The 17,596-nt window shown below is 41.5% G+C and overlaps 1 protein-coding gene across 1 annotated transcript; it reads left to right on the top strand.

Moving 5' to 3' along the window:
• The first annotated feature begins 4,376 nt into the window (after positions 1-4,376).
• On the top strand, positions 4,377-16,157 carry LOC124783811 (odorant receptor 85c-like). Its single transcript, XM_047254050.1, has 3 exons — positions 4,377-4,482; positions 8,635-8,790; positions 16,085-16,157. The coding sequence occupies exons 1-3, from the start codon at positions 4,447-4,449 to the stop codon at positions 16,133-16,135; spliced, it is 243 nt and encodes an 80-aa protein (XP_047110006.1). The 5' UTR covers positions 4,377-4,446; the 3' UTR covers positions 16,136-16,157.
• Positions 16,158-17,596: the final 1,439 nt, after the last annotated feature.

Below are 17,596 nucleotides of genomic sequence, written 5' to 3'. Positions count from 1 at the left end.
CGAAATGCGGCGAGTAATAATGAATGCACTTGCCTGTAGTTGGGTTAGTTTGCATATTATTGAAGTGATATCCAGCCTCACTATCTCAAAAAATATGGCATACAGAGAAGCATTATACGTGTAAGATCGATGTGTTTCTGCGACACCTGAAATGGTATTATTAAGTAGAATTATGGCACGCGTATCACCTTCCTCTCCATTTGTAGGAATCTCTGCTTCATTGATAGTACTTGTTTTGTAGCATCTGGTATGCTGCGTAATTGGATGTTGGCGGCTGTGATATGGGTTTTCTTTTTGTCGGCTCTTATATGGATTGTATAACTATCTGCTGGTATATGTTCAGTTGCTTTATCAGGGCTTTGTGTCGGTGCGAAAAGTAAAGAACCTTTGTGACGTTCGGTGCCTGGAATTGCATCGCATCAGCGATCAACTTGCACGTCATCTTCGCACATAAGTAGATTTGTAAAAATTTATATTCAGCGCTGAGGACTGAAGAAGCGATCCTACGAGATAATATTTGACCTTTAGTTTGAAATGTTGTCATGCATTCGTCTTTGAAAAATTTATCGGCTCCAAACGATGTCTTTTCACACGCTGAACTGTATTTACGTATGTGTTGTAGAACGTGCTTGGAATCACGGAGTCGCCTGAAAGTAAGGACAACAAAGTTTCAGGCGTTGTACGCAGCTTTGCCATTTGTGCAGCACATTCCTGATGTTTCAGTGAAGAAGTTTAGTGCACCAGAATGCGCACCCATTTTAACCATGTGGAAGACTATTGTAATAACTGATACCTCTTTATGAAATAGAGAAAGGGAGAACAATGAGAGAGGGGTAGTTGGGAAATCATGTCTCCCAGCCGCTTATAGCACTGCGGTACTGCAGTGGCTTTAGTTGTAAATGTGTATTGGATCAGGAATCGAACTCTGATACTCCGCTTCTCTGGATCGGTAGCCTTAACTATATCTGCGGCCCGCATGTGCTTGACGTCCGATCCAATTTCTCAGGTTAGGTGATAATCTGAGCAACCCCCTTAGATTGTTTGCAGATGACTCTGTAATTTACCGTCTAGTAAAATCATCAGACGATCAATTCCGATTACAAAATGATCTAGAGGGAATTTATGTTTGGCGCGAAAAGTGGCAATTACCACTAAACAAAGAGAAGTGCGAGGTCATCTACATGGGTACTAAAAGAAATCCGATAAAATTTGGATATACGATAAATCGTACAAATCTAAGTGCCGTCAATTCGACTAAATGCCTAGGAATTACAATTACGAGCAACTTAAATTGGAAAGACCACATAGGTAATAATGAGGAGAAGGCGAAACAAAGACTGCGCTTTGTTGGCAGAACACTTAGAAGATGCGACAAACCCACTAAAGAGACAGCCTACATTACACTTGCCCGTCCTCTGCTGGAATATTGTTGCGCGAAATGGAATCCTTACCAGGTAGGATTGACGGAGAACATAGAAAAAGTGCAAAGGAGGGCAGCTCGTTTCGTGTTATCGAGCAAAGGGGTGAGAGTGTCACTGATATGATACACGGGGTGGCAGTCACTGAAACAAAGGCGGTTTTCTTTGCGGCGAGATATTTTTATGAAATTTCAATCACCAACTTTCTCTTCCGAATGCGTAAATATTTTGTTAACACCCACTTACGTAATGAGAAATGATCTTCATAATAAAACAAGAGAAATCACAGCTCGAACGGAAAGATTTAGGTGTTCCTCTTTCCCATGCGCTATTAGAGAGTGGAATGGTAGAGAAGTAGTATGAAAATGGTTCGATGAACCCTCTGCCAGGCACTTACGTGTGAATTGGAGAGTAACCACGTAGATGTAGATGTAGATGTTATTGAGCGCTCCAATGCAGCGTCTCTTATCCATTACACCTCCTATTAAGAAATTCTCAATTCGCGCTAATTTTCTAACGATATTTGTGCAGAGGCACCGAAACATAATTATGTCATAGAGCTGTCGCGGTTGTTTATATTAATGTAATTATATGTTATCCGTTCTGTCGGGCATATTCAACTGATGAGCAGTAGGAGGCATGATTATTTTCACAGAGAAAGCTACAACTACTGTACAAAGTTTCAGATCACTCGGATGAACAAATTATTTTGCTCGCTTTTATTACACAGCCATTTGTAACAATCGCTACTTCATGGATGATAAGTGCGTTGTAGCATCTGCCATGCTATGCAAATAATGTTTCGTCGGCTCCTACATGTATTGCATAATTATCTCTAACGGAAAACCGGTGTATTGTCACTGGAGAAAGTATATAGCTACAAGCGTTCTCCGGACAATGCCGATTATTTTGCAAAAACTCTGGGCGTTACTTTTTGAGATCATACATTCCGAATAGACAGTCAAACATTCAGTTTTTCACGGACGAGTCACATTAATGTGATCACCACCTATGTTCGGCGTCAAGATACAATAACAACTTACAGACGGCAAGAGGCAGCACTAGAAGTGGAGGATGTATAAAGCGTGTCGGGGATGCAGAAAACAGTGTAGTTATTTTCATAAGGCGGAAACGGAGCGATTTATCTGACGTCCAAAACAGCATGATCGTTGGCTTACGGGTAAAGGATGGAAGCATTTATGAAACGCCTAGGTTTGTAAACCGTTCGCGTACCGCCTAGGTTGAAGTATTTTGTGAATGGCAAAATGGCGCTATCCAAAACCGGCGCCGAAGCAACTGTGGTGCACCGCGGGCCCTAGTTGACAGGAGTAAGCGACAGCTGTGGCGATGTGCACGGGCGAACAGACGTGGAACTGTTGAACAAATGGACAGCCCAGATGAAACAAGGTACTCCAAAATGTCTCCTCAACGACCGCTCAACGAACTTTGCTGCATAAGGACCTCCACAGCAGGTGTTTCAGATGTATCACGTTTTGTGCTGCATCGGCATGAAACGTATGAAAGCAAACACGATGCAACAAAATTTGGAATGGTCCAAACCGGATATGGGAGTATTATGGTGTGAGGAATTTTTTCGTAGAATTTTCTGGGTGATGTCCTAATTCTATAAGACACAATGGGTCAACACAGGTACGAATCTACCTGCAGTTAGTTTTGCCTCGGCCTGCCGGCACCTAGTGGCAGGACAAAGCAACGTGGTCACACAGCCCGCAGTGCGCAGATAGAGGAGACGAGGACTTTAACGTCCTCTTCTGGCCACAGAACTCTCCGGATACAAGTCCAATCGAGACTGCAGACCACCTCGATGGGACCGTTTACTTCATGGATCCGCAACCAAGGAACCTAAGCCAGCTGGGAACGGCACTGGAGTCGACATGGTTCCACGTCTCTGTCGGTACCTTCCAGAACGTGATGGACCCTCTTCCTGCAGATATCGCAGGGGTCAGCGCTGAAAAGGTGGTTATGCAGGCCTTTGACAGGTGGTCACACTAATGTGACTGGACAGTCTGTACAGGTAACAATGTATATAATGCTTAAATGATGGAGCACTACATCCACTAAACAATGGATACTTTTTATATATGTTTTTTCAACAGCTGCTCAGTTAATATTTACAATTCGTCTTCAGTCACCCAGTACCCACAAAGATTGGTCCTCGTCATTTCACCTGAAGCATACTTTGATATGTTAACAATATCAATAACAGTATGATCTTGCAAACTGTCAAAAAGAGATCAACTTACGAAATTGCTGCATTACAGGAATCTGTCATCACAGAACAGTACAGTCTCATTTGAAAAGAAGGAAAAGTGTGCGTCTTCATCTCGGTGGTTATTAAGGCTAAGAAAACACAGTTGTTAATTCGTGTTAACAATATCAATAACAGTATGATCTTGCAAACTGTCAAAAAGAGATCAACTTACGAAATTGCTGCATTACAGGAATCTGTCATCACAGAACAGTACAGTCTCATTTGAAACGAAGGAAAAGTGTGCGTCTTCGTCTCGGTGGTTATTAAGGCTAAGAAAACACAGTTGTTAATTCGTGCTGATTTACTTGCGACGGAAATCAGATATTCGTTAACCTAGGTGATTTTCAACATATTCGAGGTGCGTGCGTTGAATGTTGGATACATTACGTTCCGAATGCCATTGGATGCTAAAGCAATTCATATCTTCCTTAACTGCTGTTAGGCTACTGCGAGTTACCAGTGTACAGTCTCGCCTTATAGTTCATTATATTCTCCACTGACCTCCATTGACCATCAGTCTGCTTTATGATTTTTCATAATGATTTAATCTGCTCTGCCCTGTGTACAGCAAAAATTAATGGAACTGTGTACACTTTCCCGCAGTGTTTACTTTACGATGTACGAATCTGTTTTTACATTTAAAGTATAAATACAAGTTAATAATTTTAAACTGTATAGCTGTTGCAGAGAGGTGGAAATGTTGCAAAAGCGCTGAAGCCACTTATCACAATTCCGCCATGCTTATATGAGACTGTCATGTACTGCTTTTTCGGCAACATCGTAACTGACAAGGTAAGTATTAGAATTCCTTAAAATTGACGTCAGAATAGCACATTACAAGTGTCGTTGAATCTGTATTTAGCGCTACCACATTAGTGTTAAAAGTACTGTTTTAGTGTGACCTTAGGACAAAATGGGTGTATTTCATAGATTATAACTACGTTCAAATGAATTAAGTAAGAAACAAAACCGCTGTTGTGGAAAGGAAATTACGTGTTTTGTTCGTTTATTCTTGAAGGTAACACTGTTTACGCTGTGAAAGATCCTGTCAGAAGGCGTTTAAAGTCTTTTATGAACGTTTTGTTGTGTAACCATGTCTGACAAAAAGTGAGTAAACACTGGAGTACAGTACTCACATAGTATAACAGTTCAAGTACCATTTGTAGTGTAATTTTACAAAATACTTTGAAAAATGTTTCATGAGTTACAAAACGGCCACCAAACCCTCTTTATGCTTGCCTGTCATACGGCTTCCAGGGGCAACAAAACTTTGTTTTTCTGTAATTCATATAACCGTGGAACTAATTTAAAAATTTAAAATGCCATCATCATCTACTTATTAAAGGATATAATATTACATTAAGTGTTTAACGCTGTAAGTCAAGCATTACAGTTACAAACTGTATGTTCCTTGAGGCAACGTAACTGACGAAGCGCTAATTACCCAGATTATATTCATCAAGTATTTGAGAATGAGAGCGGTTAGCGAATTCCAAAAAGTTTTACACATAAGTTCAAACCTTTTAGAAACTTTTTCTCCCAGGCATGCCCCACAAATTAATAAAAGGACGAATGTTTGTGACCTACTGCATTTTCATTGTTCATGCACTAAAATTTCAACACCTTGTACAACGTTTTGCTTTTCTACTCCTTCACTGCAAACTCTATTCGCGACACGTTTAGCAGATAGTACCTACATATACCACTGACTGTACGGTACCTGCAAAATTACTTTACGTGACACATAGTTCACGATATTCGGCGTCAAAACACTTCTGTTAAAACAGAGCCCTTATGCACAATGGTATGAAGAATTTAAGAACATAAGTAACTTTGGCAAGATGTGTTACGACCGAGTAAAATAGCTTGATGAAACTTGCACCACACAGAAGAAGACGTATTGTAAAGTAGTACAGAGGTAACAGACAGAAATACGCAATTAAACGAACAGAAATGACACATTTACTCAAAGACAACAATGAAGATGAAATCATAGCTAATTTTGATGGTCCCCTGGACTTTACAAAAGGCGAGACATAGTTTCCTGATGATATGTCTGCCCAGCACGGAAGGCACAGCATGCTCCAACGCAGGCCACAGTGTAGATTAATAAGTTCTTGCGGTAGGGCGCTTCATTCGTCCGTCTAGGAGATTTACAACTTATAGATGTTCGCTGGTACGCGTGGACGTGCGACAATTCGTCTCCCCAACGCGTCCCAAACGTGCCCCATGGTATTTGAGTCTGAGGAACGGGCAAGCCAGTGCATTCGCCTAATGTCCTCTCGCTCCAAGAGCTCCTCCACTTCCGCTGTGCTCTCTCATAGCCATCTATAAGAGTGCAACTGCGATAAGAGGCAGTTGGAGAAGGAGTACAGTGTCAGAATAACGCTAATAGGTGAGCGTGCTGTTGGCAAAGACGTGGAGGTCAGTACATTCACGTAACATAATGCCTCCCCACACCGCAACCCTGACCCATCAAAATGGTCATATTACACAGAGTTCCTAGTTACGTTACGCGTTCCGACCTCTCGCCATGCGAGGGTACGTCGAGGTGCACTACTCAGACAGAATCTGCTTTCATCTGAGATGAGCATGCGACCCCAGTCCTCGTTGGTCCAGTACCTTGGAATCATCGCATACCGTGCCGCCGACCAACGGGTGTCTATGTAACACAACGTAGTCGTTGTCAGGTAAAGAGACAACACTGCATGCAATCATCGTGCCACTGTGGGTCATGACACTGCGTGCCTTGCGGGTCTGATGATCGTGGTTGCAATTGCCACCGTTGTTTGATACCGGTTCTCGCTTACCGATTGCACAATGCGGTGGTCGTCTCCCGCTGTAGAAGATCGTGGCCCACTCCTCCTCACCACTGGGCAGCAATGCCTTTGGATCGCAATGATCCCCATCCACATGGAATAATGCTGTGATCTATACCAATCGCCTGGGCTATAATAGTCACAATTCGTCCTTCTTCCGGTTTACCAATGATTCTTCAAAAATAGTTCAAAGGGCTCTGAGCACTATGGGACTTAACATCTGTGGTCATCAGTCCCCTTTAACTTAGAACTACACTCCTGGAAATGGAAAAAAGAACACATTGACACCGGTGTTCAGACCCATCATACTTGCTCCGGACACTGCGAGAGGGCTGTACAAGCAATGATCACACGCACGGCACAGCGGACACACCAGGAACCGCGGTGTTGGCCGTCGAATGGCGCTAGCTGCGCAGCATTTGTGCACCGCCGCCGTCAGTGTCAGCCAGTTTGCCGTGGCATACGGAGCTCCATCGCAGTCTTTAACACTGGTAGCATGCCGTGACAGCGTGGACGTGAACCGTATGTGCAGTTGACGGACTTTGAGCGAGGGCGTATAGTGGGCATGCGGGAGGCCGGGTGGACGTACCGCCGAATTGCTCAACACGTGGGGCCTGAGGTCTCCACAGTACATCGATGTTGTCGCCAGTGGTCGGCGGAAGGTGCACGTGCCCGTCGACCTGGGACCGGACCGCAGCGACGCACGGATGCACGCCAAGACCGTAGGATCCTACGCAGTGCCGTAGGGGACCGCACCGCCACTTCCCAGCAAATTAGGGACACTGTTGCTCCTGGGGTATCGGCGAGGACCATTCGCAACCGTCTCCATGAAGCTGGGCTACGGTCCCGCACACCGTTAGGCCGTCTTCCGCTCACGCCCCAACATCGTGCAGCCCGCCTCCAGTGGTGTCGCGACAGGCGTGAATGGAGGGACGAATGGAGACGTGTCGTCTTCAGCGATGAGAGTCGCTTCTGCCTTGGTGCCAATGATGGTCGTATGCGTGTTTGGCGCCGTGCAGGTGAGCGCCACAATCAGGACTGCATACGACCGAGGCACACAGGGCCAACACCCAGCATCATGGTGTGGGGAGCCATCTCCTACACTGGCCGTACACCACTGGTGATTGTCGAGGGGACACTGAATAGTGCACGGTACATCCAAACCGTCATCGAACCCATCGTTCTACCATTCCTAGACCGGCAAGGGAACTTGCTGTTCCAACAGGACAATGCACATCCGCATGTATCCCGTGCCACCCAACGTGCTCTAGAAGGTGTAAGTCAACTACCCTGGCCAGCAAGATCTCCGGATCTGTCCCCCATTGAGCATGTTTGGGACTGGATGAAGCGTCGTCTCACGCGGTCTGCACGTCCAGCACGAACGCTGGTCCAACTGAGGCGCCAGGTGGAAATGGCATGGCAAGCTGTTCCACAGGACTACATCCAGCATCTCTACGATCGTCTCCATGGGAGAACAGCAGCCTGCATTGCTGCGAAAGGTGGATATACACTGTACTAGTGCCGACATTGTGCATGCTCTGTTGCCTGTCTATGTGCCTGTGGTTCTGTCAGTGTGATCATGTGATGTACCTGACCCCAGGAATGTGTCAATAAAGTTTCCCCTTCCTGGGACAATGAATTCACGGTGTTCTTATTTCAATTTCCAGGAGTGTACTTAAACCTAACTAACCTAAGGACATCACACACATCCATGCCCGAGGCAGGATTCGAACCTGCGACCGTAGCGGTCACGCGGTTCCAGACTGAAGCGCCGAGAACCGCACGGCCACACCGGCCGGCAATGATTCTTCCCCGTGTGAAGTTATTCAGATGTAGCCGGACCATACTGTAACGACGAACGCCACCACAGTCGGCCATAACCATTCGCTGATTGAAGCAAGTAATTTAACAGTTCGTAAAGGACAGAAAGTAACAATAAGCTGACAGCTATAAAGAGCAGGAATGGTTGAGTATTCATATGGCGCTGGAATTTGGGACAAAATGCAAGCGGGAATAATTCTATTGATTACTCTGTTGAAGAAACAGTAACGTCATACTTTTCCCTTGAAATTATAGATAAATATTTATCTAAGGATAATGTTAAAGCTGCTTATCTACGTTTCAGAGCGAGGATCTGGTGAACTCAGCCTACAACTGTGGATGGGCAGACTGCGACACTCGCTTCAGGCGGGGTCTTGTGTTCTTCGTGACGCAAGCCATGCGCCCTCTGGAGATCACAGTGGGCAAGATGTGCAAGCTGTCCAAACAAATGCTGCTGCAGGTCTGTGCAACGTGCTGGACTCTCTTCTCTGTATAAGAGACTTAGATGTCTGTAGAATATTACAACATAGGCGTACTAAATCGAACCTGGACAACTATAATTTCACTGCAGTCTGGGACAGTCGTCTTCAAAACACACACACAACCACAGACACACATATACTGTATATACAGTAACTACTTCGGTCTGAAGGCAGCATCTTGATCTTTCTCGCCGCCTGGTCGTAACATGATGCTAGACTACAAAATATGTATGATCACATTACTCCAACTTTCGTATCAGTCAAATTACATTGCTGCGGTACAACAAGCCTTTATATCTCTCATTCACATATGGCACAGTTTACTATCTATTCAAACGTTCTGACACCTGATCGTCAGCCGGCCGGTGTGGCCCAGCGGTTCTAGGCGCTTCAGTCTGGAACCGCGCAACCGCTACGGTCATAGGTTCAAATCCTGCCTTGGGCATGGAAGTTTGTGATATCCGTAGGTTAGTTAGGTTTAAGTAGTTCTAAGTTCTAGGGGACTGATGACCTCAGATGTTAAGTCCCATAGTGCTCAGAGCCACTTGAACCATTTGAACCTGAGCGTCTCACGGACAAAACACGAGCCGCTAAAGTGAGCACGAAGCGTACGTTATATCAGCACACTTAATAGCTAACTGCAACATTTAGTCGCTTTTAAGGCTGTTGCAAACAAAGATTTAGAAAGTAACAAACTGGAAGTGGTAAAACAAATGCAAATCACTGAATTTTATTGAAATCAGAAATAATCAAATTGGTTCCAAAATAGACGAGAAAAAGGTGATTTCTCGAGTATTTGGATGGATCAACAATACGATTGCCTATTTCGAAAGTAACATCTATTATTTAAATGTACACAAAGCCTTAATCGAGTGGAAGTGCCTCCACGTTTCACTGCATTCGCGGTTTCCTGCAGTTGCTTGTTCCAGATAAAGTGAAAAATATTCTTGAAAAATTTTGAACCGTCGCCAGAATGCGCTGTGACTAAGTCACACTTGGTATTCGCCTGTTCTCATCTAATTAAGAAGTTCCCTTGGATGCATGTTGCCTCTGTAGTACTGTAACTGTACGTTATTCGACAGTTTATATTAGAGTAGTTATTTCTCGAATTATATTTAGATCAAGATATCAATTCGAAGAATATATTTACAAATCATAAAGTAGCAGAATTTATTTTTGATATTGATCCGTCATTAAATCAGTTGGTTAGACATTTGTTTCTGTAGAAATGATAAAATTTAATTTTTCCAATCAGTCGCCAGACAAACAGTATGACATCTACAGAAAAGGTTGAAACGAGTGAGTTCTGATAACGTTCACCTTTCATTATGAGTGTAATATAGGCTGTGGGTAAGTTCAGTCACCTATCGATAAGAGATGTTGACCAAGGGGTTATTATCGATACCCACGTTAATGTGCACATCTCTGTGGCGAGAGAAAGTCTTAGCATCTTTACACGCGTCGCTTCCACAGACTTCCAAATCAGCCAATCATCAACAAACAGCTGCTGCCGCGATAGAATGAACCACGCAGTGATCGAAAGTGGTACTTTCTCTATTATGCTTTGTGTACGAGTCTGGGCTGGAAGTCTGTTCGCTTTTCTGAGTCTGGTTGTTGTCGAAGATTATGCGCCGCAGCACTCAGATTAAATTATGATAAGCTGCCGACGCCTGGTAATTCTTTCGATCGTTACATATTCCAGTGTTACTGTAGTTTTTTTAATGTTGATAAGAAAAATTTTGCGAGTTTCGTGTAGTAAGTTAATCTGCTTGCCCAACCATTTTCTTCAACATGCGAGATTTCCCGATTGCCTTTATGCAACAATTTCGTGGTCTATCTCAAATTGTTGGGAATTTTATTTAATAAAGCTGAATCAGCTTATGACAACCCTACTGCTTCTCATTTTTGAAGTTATTGTCTTATCGTTAACTGAATTTCATATTTATACTCCAAAGAAAAGAAAAATACCGACGCATCACGAGGAATAATCCTAATGGGACGGAAATCGGTAGATGTGTCTCCAGATACGTCTTCGGCTGGAATCTCACTACCTGAGTAGCATCGTCTTCAGTGATGAGTTCCTTTTCATACCGAGCTCCGATGGCCAGAAAGATGTGTCTGGCGACGCCCCCAACAGAGCTGTGATGCCAAGCTCATTGTCGCGCCATATGGGAGGATAAATAAGAATGATGTTCTGGGGGATCATTTCCTTTCATAGAGGGCTGGTTCAAATGGCTCTGAGCACTATGGGACTTAACATCTGTGGTCATCAGTCCCCTAGAACTTAGAACTACTTAAACCTAACTAAACTAAGGACATCACGCACATCCATGCCCGAGGCAGGATCCGAACCTGCGACCGTAGCAGTCGCGCGGTTCCGGACTGAGCGCCTTAACCGCTAGACCACCGCGGCCGGCTTTCATAGAGGGACCCCTTTGGTTTTCATCCGTGGTATTCTTACAACACAGCGTTACAATTATACTACGCGCCATTTTGTTGACCTTCATGGCGAGCCATCTTAGGTTTATATTTCTGCAAGAAAATCCTCGCCCGCACACGGCGAGAGTTTCTACTGCTTGAATTCATGCTTCCCAAACGCTACCTTGGGCACCAAGTTCGTCGAATCTCTCCCCAGGTCAGAAGGTTGGGAACATTGTGGCTAAGGGCTTCCAACTAGCTCGGGATTTTGATGATCTAACGTACCAACTGGCCAGAATTTGGTACGAAATATCTCACGCGGACATGTAATAGATCTATTAATCAATGCCACACCGAATAACTGCTTGCCTAATACCGATAGGTGGACCAACGTGTTACTGAGTTGCTCAATTTGTGAAGTTCGTTCTCTTGGACAAATCATCCAGCTTTTCTAAAATTGTAATCATTTGTTTGTCTGTAGTTGGACATCACATCTACCTGTTTCCGTCTCACTCAGATAATCCTTTCCTGCTTTTCTTTTATTTTTTCTTTCTTTCTTTCTTTGAGCGCACTTGCATTTCTTGTACGCTGTTTATAGTTGATTTTGGAAGACGTAACGAAGATTAGAGATCATTAGGGGCAGAGCATAATTTCGGGCTAGGGAACATGTGGGAAGAAAGCAGCCGGCCGAAGTGGCCGTGCGGTTCTAGGCGCTGCAATCTGGAACCGCGAGATCGCTACGGTCGCGGGTTCGAATCCTGCCTCGGGCATGGATGTGTGTGATATCCTTAGGTTACTTAGGTTTAACTAGTTGTTCTAGGGGAGTAATGACCTCAGAAGTCGAGTCCCATAGTGCTCAGTGTCATTTGAACCATTTGAAAGAAAGCAGTGCACCTTCAATGCACATCGCTGTGTACATTGAGGCATTTGACTAAAGTGAGTTACGGAAACAGTGTCAAATCCAAATCTGGATGGCCGGACCGGTATCTGAACCGTTGTCTTCCCGAATTTAACTCCAGTTTGCTAACCAATGTGCCACGCGCTCGGTAATTAATTTTGGGAAAAGAAATGAATGACCATTCTACATCTAAGTTTACCATTGGTCGAAACCCTTTCTTTGTGGTAACCACCGTCATGATATTCAGTTAACATACCAGCTATGAGCAGAGACGGCGTCCATTTTCAATGAGTCTCACCCTCTGTATCCTAGGCACTATGAACAAATCTGACCAACAGAGCTCTTGTTGCGCTCTGAGAACTAGTAAAGACAAGCATTTTGTTTTCAGAAGGCAGTCACTGACCTGCATTTAACCTACGATTGAGTGACAATGTGACACTCATGCACTACTTTGAGTAACTTCGAAGAATTTTTGAGGACTTTGTATCAGAGCGGTTTCCACGAACTTACCATTGATTCATTTATCAACATAGCTTTATTTTTCAATCATCAGTCTCCTGAGTGGTTTGATGCGACCCACCAAGAGTTCCTTTTCTGTGCCAAACTTCTCGTCTCAAAGTAGCAATCGCAATCTATATACTAAATATTTGTCAACCTAATTTTGAACATTTTTATGTAACACCACATCTGAAATGCTTGCATTCTCTTCTGTTCCAGTTTTCCCACGGGTCATGTTTCAGTACCATACAGTGCTCTGCACCAAATGTATATGCCCAGAAATGTCTTCCTCAAATTAAGGCCTATGCATGATTTTAGCTGGCTGGTTTTGGCCAGGAATGCCCTTTTTTCCAGTGCTAGTCAGCTTTTGATTTCCTCATTGCTTCGACTGTGATGGGTTAGTTTCCTTCAAAGGTAGCACAATTCCTTAACTTTGTCTGCTCCGTAGCACCACTTCTCGCTGTTCTCATTTCTGCTACTTCTCTTTACATTCTTCGTTTTATTCTCAATCCGTAATCTGTATTGATTGGAATATTTATTCCATTCAACTGATCCTGTAATTCTTCTTCATCTCAATTAAGGATGGCAATCCCATCAGTGTATATTGTCACTGATATTCTTTTTATCCTGAATTGTAGTCCCACTTTCGAACATTTCTTTTATTTCCGGTACTGCTCTTTTCATGTATAGAATTAACAGTAGAGGTTAAGACTACATTCCTGTTTTACACCATTTTTAATCCGAGCACCTCCTTCTTGATCTTCCAATCTTAATGCTCTCTCTTTGTACTGGTATTTGTCGCATATTACCCGCCTTTCCCTGTATCTTACTCCTATTTCCCTCATAATTTCGAACATCTTTCATGATTTCATATTGTCGAACCCTTAATCCAGGTCGACATTATCGAGCGGCATGGGTGAACTACTTTTCTGGTGCCGTTACCTTTCCTTACGTCAAACTGAGCATCATCTAACAGATCCTCAGTTTTGTGTAATCTTGTCAGCCAAGTGAATACATTAGCTATTAATCTGACTGTGCGGTTGTTCTCGAGCTTATCTATATCCATCTTCGGAATTAAGTGAATAAATTTGTTACAGCGATGCAGTGGTATGGCGCCACCCTTACTGATTTTGCACACAACGTGACTAGTCGTTTGGTTCCCACTGCCCCGAATGGTGGAATGTATTGTATCCCTCCTGCCTTATTTGATCTCAGTCTTCAATTGTTGGTTATCATCTGATTCTCTTAGCTTTTTTTACGCTTCTTGTTGTTTTGTATGTTTCTACAGTCATTACCTCCATCTCTAGTGTGTTTCCAGATAGGCTTTCTTTTGTATCATTTTACAAACATTTGTTTTACATGTTTCACTCTTTATCATTTAATATTATGTCTGTGTTGTTCATTACTCTACTGTAAAACGTGTGAGTATGTTTTCAGATTGTTCCCTTGTTTATTGCTCTGATACTGTTTCGGTTTTTGTTTCTTCAGCCTCTTAACGTGTGCGTTACATATCTTAAGGTGCCCATTACAAATTATGTCAGCAATTGTCCCCTATATAAAGTTCCACACATTAGGGTCCATTCTGTTGGCTGTTTGTAAATGTATGTCCAAAATGTGGCACTTTAAATTGTATTTCTTCTTGTATACCACATCTATTTCTGTAACTAATCACATTGCTTCCGCCTTTCATTCCACAGTCTGTATTGTGTGATTCTGTATCTTAGTTTAACAACAATGTAGTTTAGAATCAGACCTAACTGTGGGAACCCTTCGTTGAATTTTATGTGTGGTCGTTTGGGAAACTTCCTTTTTCGTGTTTTTGAACGTGTATGTCACTTTCATTCCGTGATTAGGCAGTAATAACATAATTGTATTCAACATAAGAATAGTTCCTAGAAAGTCTATAACTGTGTCATGTATGACTGTAGCAACAAAATACTGCACCAGTTATGTTTTTTCATGCATAGCACGACAGATTTTGGGAATTTAGTCTCGTTGCCAGGTGCAAAAATTTACATTGGTATCTTATGTGATGGTGGCATGTGTGTTGCTATGTCTCTCTTCCTCTGCAGTCATCTTTTTGCGATTTGTATATACCAACGTTAGAAAACAGTATTATTGGTTTCAGATGTACAAACAGAGTGAATGATGATTTGTATGTTTGTGTTTCTGCACAATGAGAGAAAGAAAGTACCTATAAGCAGACAGACAAAGAACCTTCCATTTCCTAACTTTAGCAGGTGAAAAATCAGAAGATACAAGTTTTCTGATTATCTTTTGGCAGTAAAACCACAAAGACGCGGCTGTTGGGCAAGAGAAGCAGATCACAATGCTCGAAAACATCACATAACGTATTAATGTACCAATGTTAATATTTACACTTGATACTGAGAATAAATTATCTCAATGCACCATATATGCATGAAAAAATAGCTGGCACAGTCTTTTATTATTTAAAGCAGATAACTGTCAATATTTCATACAACAATAAATAGTAATCTTACAATACTAAAACACTTACACATTGATAATGACCAAACAGTAATGAAACACTGGGTGACAATAGAAACGAAATAAAAAATAACCAGGCTCATATGCTGGAAGACAGAAATGTGGATTATGAGAATTTATTTTAGAATATGTAGGCATTCCAGATTATAATAACAAAGCTAGTATATCTGAAAACAAGATTATTCGTAGAACAAAAGATCATTAACAAGTGTTCAACACAATTACAGATTTGAGCATGGAGAACCAAATTGTTTAGTACTTATGCACTTTGAGAAACCTTTTGACTACATTCCAATATTGTATTTACTAACAGCTCTTCACAAAAAAATCATTGATGTATCTATATAACGAAGAACATACATTTTTACAGCTTCTATTAGATTTCATTACAATGGTGGGAAATTCAGAATTGAAAGTTGTGTCAGACAATAAGATTTCGTCAATACTTTTAGAATCACCCATAATGAATTTTATATAGTCCTCTTGGAAAAAATATGGATTGGAATACCCTAGTGGAACATATCTGAAACATTGTACTGTAAGCTCCTGGAGTGGTACTGTAAAACCCCAATGGGTTAAGAGGTCACAAATGCATTATGTTCAGAGTTATGACTGGTTAGGGTGGATAGAGGATTGTCAGCGAAGGAAGCACACAGCGAGAGTTCAAGGTGTTATCCAAATGATGTTACTTCATTTTTAAAAAAGTATGATGTTTGCAGTCAGATGGGCTGATGAATAATGAAAGTACTCATCAAATTGTCTGGAATTTCTTATCTCTTTTGTGTATATGTCCTGCTCACTAAGTATGTGTTACAGCTACAAGTGACCTTGAGCAGTCAAGAATGGGGGGACAAGCTATATAGACATACAAAGACTAAACGTTTTATGTGTTTAAAACTAAGCATGTAATCTGTTGCAAAGTTTATCTTGTTTCTTCATCTTTATAGGTGCTGAATGGATCTTACATGTTGCTGAATCTGATGTACAGTACTAGTTGAAGGATTTTTCTGGACTTGTAATGATTAACACACTTTACAAAAGATGAAGATGAAATTAAATATTTTCACAAACTACGAATTATGATTCATTAAACAAGTACAGTACTGCAACCTAATTTCTGAGAAACAGTTTGTTAAAGCCTAGTTCACATTAGATTAGAATATGTGTCAATTTGGAAAGAATGAAAAAAAATTTCATATACTGGCAAATAAACATCATCTTCAAGGCGACTTACTTCAAGTGAATATTACCTACAAATATCCAAAGTACAAAATTTTCTTGAACTAAATAGTAATGGTTATTTTGTTTAACCATTAAAACGATAAGGAGGAGGTTGGGAATTATTCCTACCTATTAAGTGAAGTTTCAGCTCTAGACATTAATCTTCGCTGCTGAGTGTAGGACGATTTTGGAAAGAGTGGTGAGGCTGTGGCTCAGCTATTCTCTTCAATTTGCCTTCCTCCTGGAACGCTAATCCAGCAAAATACACAGAAGAAAAAGCTGAAGTAAGTAAGAATTCCAGAGAGAACGGTGCCCACACTGCACTAAATATAAAAATAGATAGAAGACAAGAACCTTAACTAAGACAAAATTCGAGAAAAATAATTGTAACGTTGGCTACTACTGTAAGGGGCTATACTTCAACTGTATTAATAGGATAGCATGTATATTAATGTTTGCTCTTAACTAGTGAAATCAACTGACAACTCACATTTATTCTTCAATTGCTTAATATGTACAAAATTCATTATACATATTCAAAATATTTCTGAAAGAAATATTCAAATATTAGCTCTGTGATATTTCAGTTTTCAATTGGTTGGAAATCAATACAGCAGCTAGGAAAAAAATTTGAACGTTTGAAGATTTGTAAAATATGTGTTCAAATAACATAATGCTCATTTGTCCATTGTCAAGAAAATCATTTCGAATGAAGCATAATGATGACTGCTGACTCGAACAGGAAATAAGTGATAATAAGCTTTTATTATCTGAGACAGGTATAATGTAAACTCTTTCTTCAGTTTATTGCTCCCTAGAGTCAACCCCATAGAATGTATTCATTCTTACTACCTTTCATACCAGATAAGTGATACTCAGTATGCTCTCATAGATACAGAGGCAATATTTTGTGCTTACTTATTACACTTAAAAATCTACACAAAAGCTGAGAAAGTACATTTAATGTGAAAATTTCAGCTTCTAAAATAATATCACATGTCCTCAATTGTACGTCAGACATCCCACATAAATTCTAAAACAGTATTAGCAAATAAAAACTTCATCTCATGTTCACTAACAAGAAGAAAATTAGGAGTTTAATGCCTACTAGTGTGGAGATTATTCCAGACAAGACTCAACTACAGTTCATAATAAAGAGGTAAGATTTCAAATATAACCTTCATCTACGCCATGATCTATAGATTCACTTGTCTGATAGAACAAAACCAGTGGCTACC

This window comes from Schistocerca piceifrons, chromosome 1, assembly GCF_021461385.2.
Source record: "Schistocerca piceifrons isolate TAMUIC-IGC-003096 chromosome 1, iqSchPice1.1, whole genome shotgun sequence".
NCBI lineage: Eukaryota > Metazoa > Arthropoda > Insecta > Orthoptera > Acrididae > Schistocerca > Schistocerca piceifrons.
The sequence above is the reverse complement of the archived record's forward strand: the minus strand, read 5'-3'. Positions and strand labels throughout refer to the sequence as shown.

What these genes read in the sequence shown, in the direction of transcription:
- LOC124783811 (XM_047254050.1), top strand. Translation starts at nt 4,447, where the DNA reads ATGTACTGCTTTTTCGGCAACATCGTAACTGACAAG. An exon ending in GCAACATCGTAACTGACAAG is followed by an intron (nt 4,483 to 8,634) that starts GTAAGTATTAGA and finishes TCTACGTTTCAG; the next exon opens with AGCGAGGATCTGGTGAACTC. An exon ending in CCAAACAAATGCTGCTGCAG is followed by an intron (nt 8,791 to 16,084) that starts GTCTGTGCAACG and finishes TCATCTTTATAG; the next exon opens with GTGCTGAATGGATCTTACAT.